Source organism: Mytilus californianus, unplaced genomic scaffold, assembly GCF_021869535.1.
Source record: "Mytilus californianus isolate M0D057914Y unplaced genomic scaffold, xbMytCali1.0.p SCAF_13, whole genome shotgun sequence".
NCBI lineage: Eukaryota > Metazoa > Mollusca > Bivalvia > Mytilida > Mytilidae > Mytilus > Mytilus californianus.
Genome location: NW_026262615.1, coordinates 25,416,290 through 25,432,599, shown reverse-complemented (window position 1 = coordinate 25,432,599; position 16,310 = coordinate 25,416,290). Strand labels below are relative to the sequence as shown.

At 31.0% G+C, this 16,310-nt stretch overlaps 1 protein-coding gene across 1 annotated transcript; it reads right to left on the bottom strand.

Moving 5' to 3' along the window:
• Positions 1 to 270: 270 nt before the first annotated feature.
• LOC127723902 (coadhesin-like) lies at positions 271 to 16,022 on the bottom strand. Its single transcript, XM_052230619.1, has 6 exons — positions 15,905 to 16,022; positions 13,806 to 13,973; positions 11,228 to 11,395; positions 8,662 to 8,829; positions 6,083 to 6,250; positions 271 to 311 (listed from the first exon to the last, which is right to left on the bottom strand). The coding sequence occupies exons 1-6, from the start codon at positions 16,020 to 16,022 to the stop codon at positions 271 to 273; spliced, it is 831 nt and encodes a 276-aa protein (XP_052086579.1).
• Between the last annotated feature and the right edge of the window lie 288 nt (positions 16,023 to 16,310).

Below are 16,310 nucleotides of genomic sequence, written 5' to 3'. Positions count from 1 at the left end.
GACTCCAATTAAGGTATGTATAAATCCTTGGCATTTTTGTATTTGGTTTTATCATTTCTGATGTACACAAACCAAACAAAGGCAGTTTGAACGTATCACATGTATGACGTGCTAATTTCATATTAAAACTGAAATGTTTCGATAAAAGGACAAACAAATAGCAACCAAACAGCGTAACTATCAAAGATACCTACACGTTTGCATACCGACTTCAACTACCGACAACCGTAGATTTTATATATCTGTGTGTATCATTGTCAACTGAAGAATTTACCCTAAGACAATATCTCTGTTGCATTTCATTCCCAAACCTAATACAGGTGAAATGAATTTGATACACTTGATAGTTGCTAACTCCCATGTCATTTGTCCTCTGGTTGACATTTGTCTCATAGACAATAATACCAAATCTTTTCATATATTGATGTTAAACGAAATGTTCGACAACAGTAAGAGTGTTTTATTCTAACAATTTTTTTTATTATTTTCTTTCAACACCACTGGCAAAAAAATGAAACAATTATTTTACGGCCTTTTCCTAATGTGCAAATCATGTCATTATTTTTATTAACAAACTATATCCATGATTTCGACATGTGATTGTACTCTTTATTATGTTCAAGTTGTTCTTTGCACCGATAATGATTACAAAATTTGGATGAGACATAAAGAACACAGTAGGTTGCAATGCATACTCTTATTTCTATCCTCAGAAACTGTGTCAGTGGTGTTAATCATCCGATATCTGTTACATTTATGTTGTCATTTATGACCCATAAATGATTATTACTCTTAATAAAATCATCAATACATCATGCTTTAAACTGTTAACATCCGGCACACTCGTTTTGTGTACAAACGATTCATCAGTGACGCTCGAAATTGAATTAAATTATTATTCATTCAAAGATTATAAAGATTCGAACGCTTTGAAGTTCATAGAAAAAGACGGTTGAAGCAGTCACAATGTTTTTTTCATATATGCATGTATATCTATAACTGCAAGACAGGATTATTCAAAAATGATTTAAAAAATAGGCTCCGTGTTGAAGACTGTACTTTGACCTATAATGGTTTACTTTTATAAATTTTGAATTGGATGGAGAGTTGTCTCATTGGCACTCATACCACATCTTCTTATATCTATTTATAAATTTAGTTCGTTTGAAACGATTTTGTTTGATTTTTTTATTCGCCTTCATTAGGAACTTTCAAAGCCACAAATGTGAAAGCCAAGTATGTATAACTACCGCAACAAGCGAAGAGCTCAAATGAACCAAAAACATAGCAACATTTATCAAAGGTATACTTTGCCTGAGGGAACTGAAACCTTCATTTCATTATAATTTCAAAATTAATCAATGCAAAATTTAAGATCTGTTTTTATAAATCATGTCAGTTCTCAGCACTGACTACTGTGCTAATGTATCCTCACGGGCTTAATGTCCAGCAAAGGCCGTATCAACCCAGTGCTAGAAAATTAAAATCGCACATTAAAAAGTATTAGCATCCGAAGCTCGCATCTTGATTTAACTTCATCACAGAAAATCAAATCCAAAGAGAAGTTGGCATGTATATGAGAGAAGTAAAACACTAAGATAATATCAATATTTATTTACAGATAAATGCTAGATAAAACAGTTTAGGTCTGTTATTCCAAAATACATATATTCATACGGATTGGTTAAAGTTTCCTTTAGGAAAATAATGCCATTGTCTTGCATCTTCCATAAGTTACAAGACAAACATGTAGTACATGTTAGTTGTTGTTCTTATCTTTTCTTCTTTTCAGATTTCTATCATGATATCTTTTCCATTTTCTTGCTTTCATTTTCCTTGATTCTACATGATAAAAAAGAATAAGAAGAAAAATGGCATTAAAATAGTTTCATGTTACTATTGATTTTCAAAGAATAGAACATAATATGCAATCGGTAGACATTGTACATCCATAGGTTCAACATGCTAATAAATGAATGAAACTTACAAAACCTGAAGGTGGGTCGAGAGGGTTATTGTCTCTTGCTATGTATGCATTGCTAGGCCTTTAAAATCACAATCAAGCCAGGTTTGACAATCTACAGATTATACCACTATTCTGGTTCTAAGACTATTAAAATATGTCGATAGCTTAATTTGGTTTACAAAAAAGTCAGCAGGCAGACATGTTATAAAACCAGGAGACATTATTTCTTAATGCCGCATGCTTAATTAAATCGGTTTTGTCGGCACATTCCATTTTGAAGTCTGATGTTTGATCATGACCTCCCGCACTCGAGGCAAAAATGCAACCATAAGACCATCGAGGCGTTCAGTTCACATAGCAAAGGTACAATATGTACATATCAAAATAAGATAAACAATAATCTGGCTCCATATAACACAGTGTCTCAGGTAACTACTTTACTATGCTAGAGAACTTTGTCATCGAATTCAAACCCTCAAATATTGCACATCATATACACATGTGTACCAAGTGTAAAGAAAATTTGACCACAACCTTCTGAAGAAATACCTTAAAAAATATATTTAACCTCATTAGGAACGATGAACAGACAAATCGACGGATATACATATAGACCAAAAGCATATTACTATACAATCGTAACATGAGCATACATATGTAGCGCTTCAAGTCATAAATGGGTAACAATATGCTATCAGAAAAGCGCTTTGAACATGTTGAACGCATGCAAATAATAAAGTGTAATGTTATATTTTTTAGATCCACGTTCATAAAAATAAAACTGTAAATTTAAAATCATTTACCTAGTTTCTTTTCTGATTCTTTACATAGTTCTGTAAATACAATTTTATACATTCCATTTAGGTGACCAGCTATATATAAAAAAAATTCGATAGTAACACAAAACTCACATGATAAGAATTAATTATTTTAGTAAGCAATACGTATTCTTTTGGCATTATTCATCACAATAGAAAATATATACAATATCAATGCAAAAATTTCATTGACACAATGACTAGTATTTCATTCATGTGACATTCATGTACTATTTCGGAAATAAAATACGTGCCATTTTCATTTGTTTTTTTTCCAAATTAGTTCAAATTGGTCGTTGTTACACCACTGACAGAAGTTAGGCACAAGACTTAGCATTCAGAAACATGTTGACCACGACACAAATTAATATGGCCTGTCACAATTCTTTAATAAAATGGTTGTCGTTGATTGCTGCCTAGCATATTTTTTTGCATAAATCGGGTCATTGTTTTCCTTTTTTTACTTATTTTGTCCATGTCCAAGACTTACAACATTGTATGAGTATTTCTTATGTCTCATTGTTGAAGGCCGTACAATGTACAGAACTTACAATACGATACGATATCAGTATTTCTCATTGTTGAAGGCCGTACGGTGACCTATAGTTTCTTACATTCACGTTATTCTCTGTTTCCGGTTGATAGTTATTACAGTTGTATTCGTACCACATTTTGTTATATATGGGAAGCTTGAATTCATTATACACACTAGTGAATGTCAACGTGGTCTTTAAATTTGTCAAATCAACTTTAGAAATATTTCATGCCACATTCAGCAGGCTCTTATGTTCCTGCATATCATTGTACGTGTTCTTATTAGCTCAATAAATGTCAGGTTTTCGTCTTTGCCTTCAGTTAAACAAGTGTTTTAATACATTTGAAGTGATAAATGAATTACTGCTATGTTCATTACACGAGATATTATGATTAACCAAACAGGTTAACATTCCCTTATATTTAGCATGTCAAGAATGATGTAAAATTTCAATTAGTAAAATGTATGTCATTATAAGTAGCTGTCCTGAATTGTGGTGTTTTTATAGGGCAGTCCTCTTGAGTGTCACAACTCAATCAAGCTGCCAAAGGGATCGGTGGTAAATAAACATGGGTACACCACATACTTAGGGCCAACAAAATGAAATCGACTTTAAAATCTTATAAATCTTGATAAGCATTATTTGCTTAATATGTAAACGTACCTGTACATACTCCTAAGGTACAGTTCACGGAGACTGTGCTAGAACCTATACAATCTTGTCCATTGTTAGAAGCTAGTGGGCTATCACAACTTCTCTTTCTATATCTTATTCCATTACCACATGTGACAGAACATGGTCCAGTCGACCAGGAACCCCACTGACCATCAACTTTAACAGATGAAACTTTATTTGAATTTGCTATAAAATTTTGTATTTATATTTGATATTTGACAGCATTATTGTTTTCAAAACAACTATCTTTTTTGACTTAAGACAATGTCGATTAATGAGAGAGTAAAAAAGTTAGCTCGATTACCGTTGAATCAATGCTAAGTAAAAAACAACGTTTATGTTAAAAACAACATATCTCTTTTATTAAAATGTTTGTGTGGGACTGAACACCGTTTGTCTTTTTTCACCAAATTCCTTTCAAAAAAGATACAGCCTTGCATCAAGTGCTATGATCAATTTGTCGGCAAAGTTGCAAAAATAAATCAGCGCTGTTACAAGTAAAGGAAATCGGTACGGGTTTTTGAAGTTGTTGAAATGCTGATTATTTAAGAGAGGTTTGGTTCTTCTATCTAAAATAATGTTGGTTTTAATTTTCATAGATTTAGCAATCCTTGATCAATAAAAAAAGAATCGTTAGAAATCTTTCCAATTTGAAGTGCAATTGATGGAGGTTTTCCCACAAACCTGTTTGACACAAGACAATAAAAGTTATCTGTATGATCCGTTATACACTCTGTAACCAGATAAGTTACAAATGTCTTCTAATTGAAGGGGCCTCGGGGGCCGAGTGGTCAAAGTAGTTACTCCTGTAATCACTAGCCAGTCAACACTGAGGTTGTGAGATCGAACCCCGCTCGTGCGGGTGCACTCGACTCCAATCTTAATTGACTAGGATTGCCAGTTTTCCTATCGAAGGTCGATGGTTTTCTCCGGGCACTCCGGCTTCCTCCACCAATACAAACTGGCCGACACGCAATAGCCCAAAAGCGGTGCTTAAAAGTAGCGTTAAAACACCAAAAATCAAAATCAAATCTTCTAATTGATCAGTACCTTTTTCACTGTATAATTGGTTTATACCGACTGCAATCCCCCAAAACAATTCATAAAATTTAGTTGTGTTACTTTAGTCCATGAAGTATATGACATAGGAAAGTTGACTTAACTTCGTATAAAGTGTGAATGTTAGTCTCGATTGTTTCTTTTAAACCGTTAAGCATCAATAAAACAAATATAGATTTATTTTTTTGGCGCATTATTGACACATTTCTCTACGTGCCTGCATTGCTTTGATATTTGTAAACATACAAATAATTAAGTCGCACAAATGATATCACGATTTTGATTTGACAACATCAAATAATATGACAGGGTAAAGTATCAGTAAATCATTCCATTGATAAATGAGACCGCCAGTTCGAATTCTGACATGTTCTGTCTTTAATCATAAAGAAATTTTCAGATAAATCATCGAAAAATCTATCTTAAGTCAAGTTTTTTTCTGAAGCTTACATAGAGCCAACAATAGTCTAGAATTTGTGTATACCGCTGGAATGTCTGTAAATTTTCCGTTGGAATTGATTTAAATACATTGTACATGTTGTATTTTATGCTAGGATTACGTACATTTTTTTATTGTTGCAGATATCACGTTACCTATCTTCGTAGCGTGTTGCTAGGTAAACTTAAATTGCAACAGTAAAACATACGTTTTACCTAGGCCAAATAACAATACAATGATCTCCTAGTTGACACATTTTAACATCAGTTTTCATTTTCAAGGTGGAGTTTTCGCTTCAAAAATTAAAATAAAACTGTGTTTTCCATGTCACTAGAGCGCTTGTCTGTTTCGATCGTCACCAGAAATGCTCAAACCAATATTTACTATGATTCTTAACTAGAAAAAACATTGTCTTTTCTATCTCCGTTATTTGATATTCGTGAATATTGAAGCATGTTTTAATCGAAGTTCTTTAATTTGTAGACATTTTAAGTATTTGTTTTTCTAATCTACCTGACTAACTAATAAACTGGATACATGTTTATTACACAGACATGGGTTTTATTTTGAACCCCGTACAAACAAATACCTGGACAATCACTTAAGCTGCAATCCGATGAATCTACACTGGACCCATTACAATCTTTTCCCCCCGCGGATGGTACTGGGCTGTCACAAGTTCGATTTCTGGATTGAATACCGTTTCCACATGTAACGGAACATGTTGGATTCGTCCAGGAGCCCCATGCGCCATCAACTTAAAAAAAAAATAATTTTTATCTTTTATGATTAACAAATAAATGTTTTTTACAATTCTTAAGTTGATTATTTTCATATTTTACAGGAAACTTTTCTGAAAAAGTTATGTCTTAAATGTCATGTCTTAAATGTCATGTCTTAAATGTCAATGTTTGTAATCTATGAAAAGTCAAAGAGTTATGTCAGGTATTAAAGAATGATATTACCCATATAATACAGTTTAACATAAAATGAATGCTACGTAATACCAATATAGATTCAGGAGAAATACCATGTATAAATGGTGATATATTCAATGATCATTTTTATGTTTGACAGGGAACTTTCTGTTAAAAAGTTATGTCTTGAATATCATGCCAAAGGGCATCACTTGTAATCTATGAACAGTTTTTTTAACTCAAAAGTTTTATGGTTGGTATTTGATATCCTAATAATAATAATACTTTTATTCAGAAGCAATACAGCTTATAGAATATACATTTTTACATCAAATTTTTAAATGCATCAGTGTAATATTAATAACAATAATTATACAAAATACACATATGGCGGAGAATGACAATAAATTCATATGATAAATAAGGAATACAACTACAAAATGTACGTATTACGGATTTTTTCGATGTTGAACAAAAATTTACCTAAATTATTAAGTTCTTTCACATTGTGAACTGATAACAACTGTATAAGTTTAAAAGTGGATGGTTTTTGCCAATAGTATTTCTTGATATATTGTTTTCTTACATCATTATATCTATTACATTCTAAAATAAAATGGTATTCGTCTTCAACAATATGACTATTGCACATAGTACATAATCTATTTTCTCTATCTACATTGTAATATCTGCCTGTCTCCTAAGTCTTGTACAAGACTAGAAAAAGATAGAAAATAGCTCAATTCAATACGCTATCACTCCACCGTGATAGAAACTTTTAACTAACAAATTTGGAAACAAATATAACCACAATGAACCAATAGCACATTGTATGGTACTGTTTCATAGAACTAGACAATTGCTGTCGTAGTTTTGTGTTTAACGTTGTACTTACTGATTCAACATGTGAATAGCTTTGTGTATTATAAAAATCTGCATATATACAAGTTGAATGACGTGTTTTATAAAAATTTAGACGAAATAAAAGCAAGTGACCATCATTTTTTTTAAATATAAGGTCCTCCATGCTTGCATAATGATATTGACACTTGCGTTTCTTTTGTATAATTAAAAATAACAGTAATTCAATGCTATAGCAAAATTTGTCACTTTGTGTTTATTAAAAATTATTGTGACTGTTTTATATCATCACGTAGTTTATTAAGAACAAGTAATGGGAAGTACACCACTAATTCATGGTCTCGTTGCTTTCTATCGTGTTAAATTCCTTAATTTCAAGCTGGTATAGCTCTTTTGTTTTAAGTTCAATTAAAGTGACAATCATTGCATGTCAAAGCAACACTTTATGGTGTCTTGTACTGATAAATTTAACATACCTTTAATGGCATACAAGAAAGAACTGGTTCCCTGAACTTCTGATGTACCAAAACAGGTACTTCACATTATATTTATTTTTTGGCGCATTATTGACACATTTCTCTACGTGCCTGCATTGCTTTGATATTTGTTAACATACCAATAATTAAGTCGCACAAATGATTTCACGATTTTGATTTGACAACATCAAATAATATGACAGGGTAAAGTATCAGTAAATCATTCCATTGATAAATGAGACCGCCAGTTCGAATTCTGACATGTTCTGTCTTTAATCATAAAGAAATGTTCAGATAAATCATCGAAAAATCTATCTTAAGTCAAGTTTTTTTCTGAAGCTTACATAGAGCCAACAATAGTCTGGAATTTGTGTATACCCCTGGAATGTCTATAAATTTTCCGTTGGAATTGATTTAAATACATTGTATTTTATGCTAGGATTACGTACATTTTTTTTATTGTTGCAGATATCACGTTACCTATCTTCGTAGCGTGTTGCTAGGTAAACTTAAATTGCAACAGTAAAATATACGTTTTACCTAGGCCAAATAACAATACAATGATCTCCTAGTTGACACATTTTAACATCAGTTTTCATTTTCAAGGTGGAGTTTTCGCTTCAAAAATTAAAATAAAACTGTGTTTTCCATGTCACTAGAGCGCTTGTCTGTTTCGATCGTCACCAGAAATGCTCACACCAATATTTACTATGATTCTTAACTAGAAAAAACATTGTCTTTTCTATCTCCGTTATTTGATATTCGTGAATATTGAAGCATGTTTTAATCGAAGTTCTTTAATTTGTAGACATTTTAAGTATTTGTTTTTCTAATCTACCTGACTAACTAATAAACTGGATACATGTTTATTACACAGACATGGGTTTTATTTTGAACCCCGTACAAACAAATACCTGGACAATCACTTAAGCTGCAATCCGATGAATCTACACTGGACCCATTACAATCTTTTCCCCCCGCGGATGGTACTGGGCTGTCACAAGTTCGATTTCTGGATTGAATACCGTTTCCACATGTAACGGAACATGTTGGATTCGTCCAGGAGCCCCATGCGCCATCAACTTAAAAAAAAAATAATTTTTATCTTTTATGATTAACAAATAAATGTTTTTTTACAATTCTTAAGTTGATTATTTTCATATTTTACAGGAAACTTTTCTGAAAAAGTTATGTCTTAAATGTCATGTCTTAAATGTCAATGTTTGTAATCTATGAAAAGTCAAAGAGTTATGTCAGGTATTAAAGAATGATATTACCCATATAATACAGTTTAACATAAAATGAATGCTACGTAATACCAATATAGATTCAGGAGAAATACCATGTATAAATGGTGATATATTCAATGATCATTTTTATGTTTGACAGGGAACTTTCTGTTAAAAAGTTATGTCTTGAATATCATGCCAAAGGGCATCACTTGTAATCTATGAACAGTTTTTTTAACTCAAAAGTTTTATGGTTGGTATTTGATATCCTAATAATAATAATACTTTTATTCAGAAGCAATACAGCTTATAGAATATACATTTTTACATCAAATTTTTAAATGCATCAGTGTAATATTAATAACAATAATTATACAAAATACACATATGGCGGAGAATGACAATAAATTCATATGATAAATAAGGAATACAACTACAAAATGTACGTATTACGGATTTTTTCGATGTTGAACAAAAATTTACCTAAATTATTAAGTTCTTTCACATTGTGAACTGATAACAACTGTATAAGTTTAAAAGTGGATGGTTTTTGCCAATAGTATTTCTTGATATATTGTTTTCTTACATCATTATATCTATTACATTCTAAAATAAAATGGTATTCGTCTTCAACAATATGACTATTGCACATAGTACATAATCTATTTTCTCTATCTACATTGTAATATCTGCCTGTCTCCTAAGTCTTGTACAAGACTAGAAAAAGATAGAAAATAGCTCAATTCAATACGCTATCACTCCACCGTGATAGAAACTTTTAACTAACAAATTTGGAAACAAATATAACCACAATGAACCAATAGCACATTGTATGGTACTGTTTCATAGAACTAGACAATTGCTGTCGTAGTTTTGTGTTTAACGTTGTACTTACTGATTCAACATGTGAATAGCTTTGTGTATTATAAAAATCTGCATATATACAAGTTGAATGACGTGTTTTATAAAAATTTAGACGAAATAAAAGCAAGTGACCATCATTTTTTTTAAATATAAGGTCCTCCATGCTTGCATAATGATATTGACACTTGCGTTTCTTTTGTATAATTAAAAATAACAGTAATTCAATGCTATAGCAAAATTTGTCACTTTGTGTTTATTAAAAATTATTGTGACTGTTTTATATCATCACGTAGTTTATTAAGAACAAGTAATGGGAAGTACACCACTAATTCATGGTCTCGTTGCTTTCTATCGTGTTAAATTCCTTAATTTCAAGCTGGTATAGCTCTTTTGTTTTAAGTTCAATTAAAGTGACAATCATTGCATGTCAAAGCAACACTTTATGGTGTCTTGTACTGATAAATTTAACATACCTTTAATGGCATACAAGAAAGAACTGGTTCCCTGAACTTCTGATGTACCAAAACAGGTACTTCACATTATATTTATTTTTTGGCGCATTATTGACACATTTCTCTACGTGCCTGCATTGCTTTGATATTTGTTAACATACCAATAATTAAGTCGCACAAATGATTTCACGATTTTGATTTGACAACATCAAATAATATGACAGGGTAAAGTATCAGTAAATCATTCCATTGATAAATGAGACCGCCAGTTCGAATTCTGACATGTTCTGTCTTTAATCATAAAGAAATGTTCAGATAAATCATCGAAAAATCTATCTTAAGTCAAGTTTTTTTCTGAAGCTTACATAGAGCCAACAATAGTCTGGAATTTGTGTATACCCCTGGAATGTCTATAAATTTTCCGTTGGAATTGATTTAAATACATTGTATTTTATGCTAGGATTACGTACATTTTTTTTATTGTTGCAGATATCACGTTACCTATCTTCGTAGCGTGTTGCTAGGTAAACTTAAATTGCAACAGTAAAATATACGTTTTACCTAGGCCAAATAACAATACAATGATCTCCTAGTTGACACATTTTAACATCAGTTTTCATTTTCAAGGTGGAGTTTTCGCTTCAAAAATTAAAATAAAACTGTGTTTTCCATGTCACTAGAGCGCTTGTCTGTTTCGATCGTCACCAGAAATGCTCACACCAATATTTACTATGATTCTTAACTAGAAAAAACATTGTCTTTTCTATCTCCGTTATTTGATATTCGTGAATATTGAAGCATGTTTTAATCGAAGTTCTTTAATTTGTAGACATTTTAAGTATTTGTTTTTCTAATCTACCTGACTAACTAATAAACTGGATACATGTTTATTACACAGACATGGGTTTTATTTTGAACCCCGTACAAACAAATACCTGGACAATCACTTAAGCTGCAATCCGATGAATCTACACTGGACCCATTACAATCTTTTCCCCCCGCGGATGGTACTGGGCTGTCACAAGTTCGATTTCTGGATTGAATACCGTTTCCACATGTAACGGAACATGTTGGATTCGTCCAGGAGCCCCATGCGCCATGAACTTTAAAAAAAATAATGTTTATCTTTTATGATTAACAAATAAATGTTTTTTACAATTCTTAAGTTGATTATTTTCATATTTTACAGGAAACTTTTCTGAAAAAGTTATGTCTTAAATGTCATGTCTTAAATGTCATGTCTTAAATGTCAATGTTTGTAATCTATGAAAAGTCAAAGAGTTATGTCAGGTATTAAAGAATGATATTACCCATATAATACAGTTTAACATAAAATGAATGCTACGTAATACCAATATAGATTCAGGAGAAATACCATGTATAAATGGTGATATATTCAATGATCATTTTTATGTTTGACAGGGAACTTTCTGTTAAAAAGTTATGTCTTGAATATCATGCCAAAGGGCATCACTTGTAATCTATGAACAGTTTTTTTAACTCAAAAGTTTTATGGTTGGTATTTGATATCCTAATAATAATAATACTTTTATTCAGAAGCAATACAGCTTATAGAATATACATTTTTACATCAAATTTTTAAATGCATCAGTGTAATATTAATAACAATAATTATACAAAATACACATATGGCGGAGAATGACAATAAATTCATATGATAAATAAGGAATACAACTACAAAATGTACGTATTACGGATTTTTTCGATGTTGAACAAAAATTTACCTAAATTATTAAGTTCTTTCACATTGTGAACTGATAACAACTGTATAAGTTTAAAAGTGGATGGTTTTTGCCAATAGTATTTCTTGATATATTGTTTTCTTACATCATTATATCTATTACATTCTAAAATAAAATGGTATTCGTCTTCAACAATATGACTATTGCACATAGTACATAATCTATTTTCTCTATCTACATTGTAATATCTGCCTGTCTCCTAAGTCTTGTACAAGACTAGAAAAAGATAGAAAATAGCTCAATTCAATACGCTATCACTCCACCGTGATAGAAACTTTTAACTAACAAATTTGGAAACAAATATAACCACAATGAACCAATAGCACATTGTATGGTACTGTTTCATAGAACTAGACAATTGCTGTCGTAGTTTTGTGTTTAACGTTGTACTTACTGATTCAACATGTGAATAGCTTTGTGTATTATAAAAATCTGCATATATACAAGTTGAATGACGTGTTTTATAAAAATTTAGACGAAATAAAAGCAAGTGACCATCATTTTTTTTAAATATAAGGTCCTCCATGCTTGCATAATGATATTGACACTTGCGTTTCTTTTGTATAATTAAAAATAACAGTAATTCAATGCTATAGCAAAATTTGTCACTTTGTGTTTATTAAAAATTATTGTGACTGTTTTATATCATCACGTAGTTTATTAAGAACAAGTAATGGGAAGTACACCACTAATTCATGGTCTCGTTGCTTTCTATCATGTTAAATTCCTTAATTTCAAGCTGGTATAGCTCTTTTGTTTTAAGTTCAATTAAAGTGACAATCATTGCATGTCAAAGCAACACTTTATGGTGTCTTGTACTGATAAATTTAACATACCTTTAATGGCATACAAGAAAGAACTGGTTCCCTGAACTTCTGATGTACCAAAACAGGTACTTCACATTATATTTATTTTTTGGCGCATTATTGACACATTTCTCTACGTGCCTGCATTGCTTTGATATTTGTTAACATACCAATAATTAAGTCGCACAAATGATTTCACGATTTTGATTTGACAACATCAAATAATATGACAGGGTAAAGTATCAGTAAATCATTCCATTGATAAATGAGACCGCCAGTTCGAATTCTGACATGTTCTGTCTTTAATCATAAAGAAATGTTCAGATAAATCATCGAAAAATCTATCTTAAGTCAAGTTTTTTTCTGAAGCTTACATAGAGCCAACAATAGTCTGGAATTTGTGTATACCCCTGGAATGTCTATAAATTTTCCGTTGGAATTGATTTAAATACATTGTATTTTATGCTAGGATTACGTACATTTTTTTTATTGTTGCAGATATCACGTTACCTATCTTCGTAGCGTGTTGCTAGGTAAACTTAAATTGCAACAGTAAAACATACGTTTTACCTAGGCCAAATAACAATACAATGATCTCCTAGTTGACACATTTTAACATCAGTTTTCATTTTCAAGGTGGAGTTTTCGCTTCAAAAATTAAAATAAAACTGTGTTTTCCATGTCACTAGAGCGCTTGTCTGTTTCGATCGTCACCAGAAATGCTCACACCAATATTTACTATGATTCTTAACTAGAAAAAACATTGTCTTTTCTATCTCCGTTATTTGATATTCGTGAATATTGAAGCATGTTTTAATCGAAGTTCTTTAATTTGTAGACATTTTAAGTATTTGTTTTTCTAATCTACCTGACTAACTAATAAACTGGATACATGTTGATTACACAGACATGGGATTTATTTTGAACCCCGTACAAACAAATACCTGGACAATCACTTAAGCTGCAATCCGATGAATCTACACTGGACCCATTACAATCTTTTCCCCCCGCGGATGGTACTGGGCTGTCACAAGTTCGATTTCTGGATTGAATACCGTTTCCACATGTAACGGAACATGTTGGATTCGACCAGGAGCCCCATGCGCCATCAACTTTAAAAAAAATTATATTTATCTTTTATGATTAACAAATAAATGTTTTTTACAATTCGTTAGTTGATTATTTTCATATTTTACAGGAAACTTTTCTGAAAAAGTTATGTCTTAAATGTCATGTCTTAAATGTCATGTCTTAAATATCAATGTTTGTAATCTATGAAAAGTCAAAGAGTTATGTCAGGTATTAAAGAATGATATTACCCATATAATACAGTTTAACATAAAATGAATGCTACGTAATACCAATATAGATTCAGGAGAAATACCATGTATAAATGGTGATATATTCAATGATCATTTTTATGTTTGACAGGGAACTTTCTGTTAAAAAGTTATTTCTTGAATATCATGCCAAAGGGCATCACTTGTAATCTATGAACAGTTTTTTTAACTCAAAAGTTTTATGGTTGGTATTTGATATCCTAATAATAATAATACTTTTATTCAGAAGCAATACAGCTTATAGAATATACTTTTTTTACATCAAATTTTTAAATGCATCAGTGTAATATTAATAACAATAATTATACAAAATACACATATGGCGGAGAATGACAATAAATTCATATGATAAATAAGGAATACAACTACAAAATGTACGTATTACGGATTTTTTCGATGTTGAACAAAAATTTACCTAAATTATTAAGTTCTTTCACATTTTTAACTGATAACAACTGTATAAGTTTAAAAGTGGATGGTTTTTGCCAATAGTATTTCTTAATATATTGTTTTCTTACATCATTATATCTATTACATTCTAAAATAAAATGGTATTCGTCTTCAACAATATGACTATTGCACATAGTACATAATCTATTTTCTCTATCTACATTGTAATATCTGCCTGTCTCCTAAGTCTTGTACAAGACTAGAAAAAAAGATAGAAAATAGCTCAATTCAATACGCTATCACTCCACCGTGATAGAAACTTTTAACTAACAAATTTGGAAACAAATATAACCACAATGAACCAATAGCACATTGTATGGTACTGTTTCATAGAACTAGACAATTGCTGTCGTAGTTTTGTGTTTAACGTTGTACTTACTGATTCAACATGTGAAAAGCTTTGTGTATTATAAAAATCTGCATATATACAAGTTGAATGACGTGTTTTATAAAAATTTAGACGAAATAAAAGCAAGTGACCATCATTTTTTTAAATATAAGGTCCTCCATGCTTGCATAATGATATTGACACTTGCGTTTCTTTTGTATAATTAAAAATAACAGTACTTCAATGCTTTAGCAAAATTTGTCACTTTGTGTTTATTAAAAAATATTGTGACTGTTTTATATCATCACGTAGTTTATTAAGAACAAGTAATAGGAAGTACACCACTAATTCATGGTCTCGTTGCTTTCTATCATGTTGAATTCCTTAATTTCAAGCTGGTATAGCTCTTTTGTTTTAAGTTCAATTAAAGTGACAATTATTGCATGTCAAAGCAACACTTTATGGTGTCTTGTACTGATAAATTTAACATATATACCTTTAATGGCATACAAGAAAGAACTGGTTCCTTGAACTTCTGATGTACCAAAACAGGTACTTCAGATCTGACAAACAGGCAAAATGTACCCTCTTTTTAAAATTTGTGGAACTTTTTTCATATTCAAAATTATAAGTCAAAAAATGTTCAACAAAGATAACCAGTTATTCAGCTTTCATTTGATACCAAAAATGCCTCAATATTCTACATATTTTGAAAGTTACACTCATGAGTAGGAACTATTTTGTGTTAAATATGTACTTCTTTCTGGTATGTGCTTTCTGGCCGGGCCCAAATTAGCGGTGTTACACCTATAGTAAGAAGTCGATTATATACTATAATATATATTATGATGACGATTGTTTGCCCTTTCCTGCTGGTATAACTATGGATTGGTTTACTCTTTAAATGAAGTTACTAAATACTAACCTGGACACTTTGATACATTGAAATCTTGTATTCTAGTACTTGTATCAAAATCAGTGCAAGTACCGGTAAAGAAGTTGGCTATGGTTTGATTGGCAGCCCAATCAAACCAATCAGTCATGGAACAACATATCAGTGGATTTCTGTCCATTGACCTGTAAGTACCATTTAGATGCACTTTAACGTATATATTCTTCGTTTGGTAAATTAACAACTATTCAATGAAATCACTTTTAATAACACAACGTGCAAAAACAAACCAATATTACAAAAAAGACCGGCTTGAGTCACTGGGTAATGACAGAACAGTAATGTACTATCAAAAAGCGATGAATTTAAAAAATATTTAAATCAATTTGCAAATCATTTAAAATAAATATATTTGGGAAACATTTATCAGATAATATAA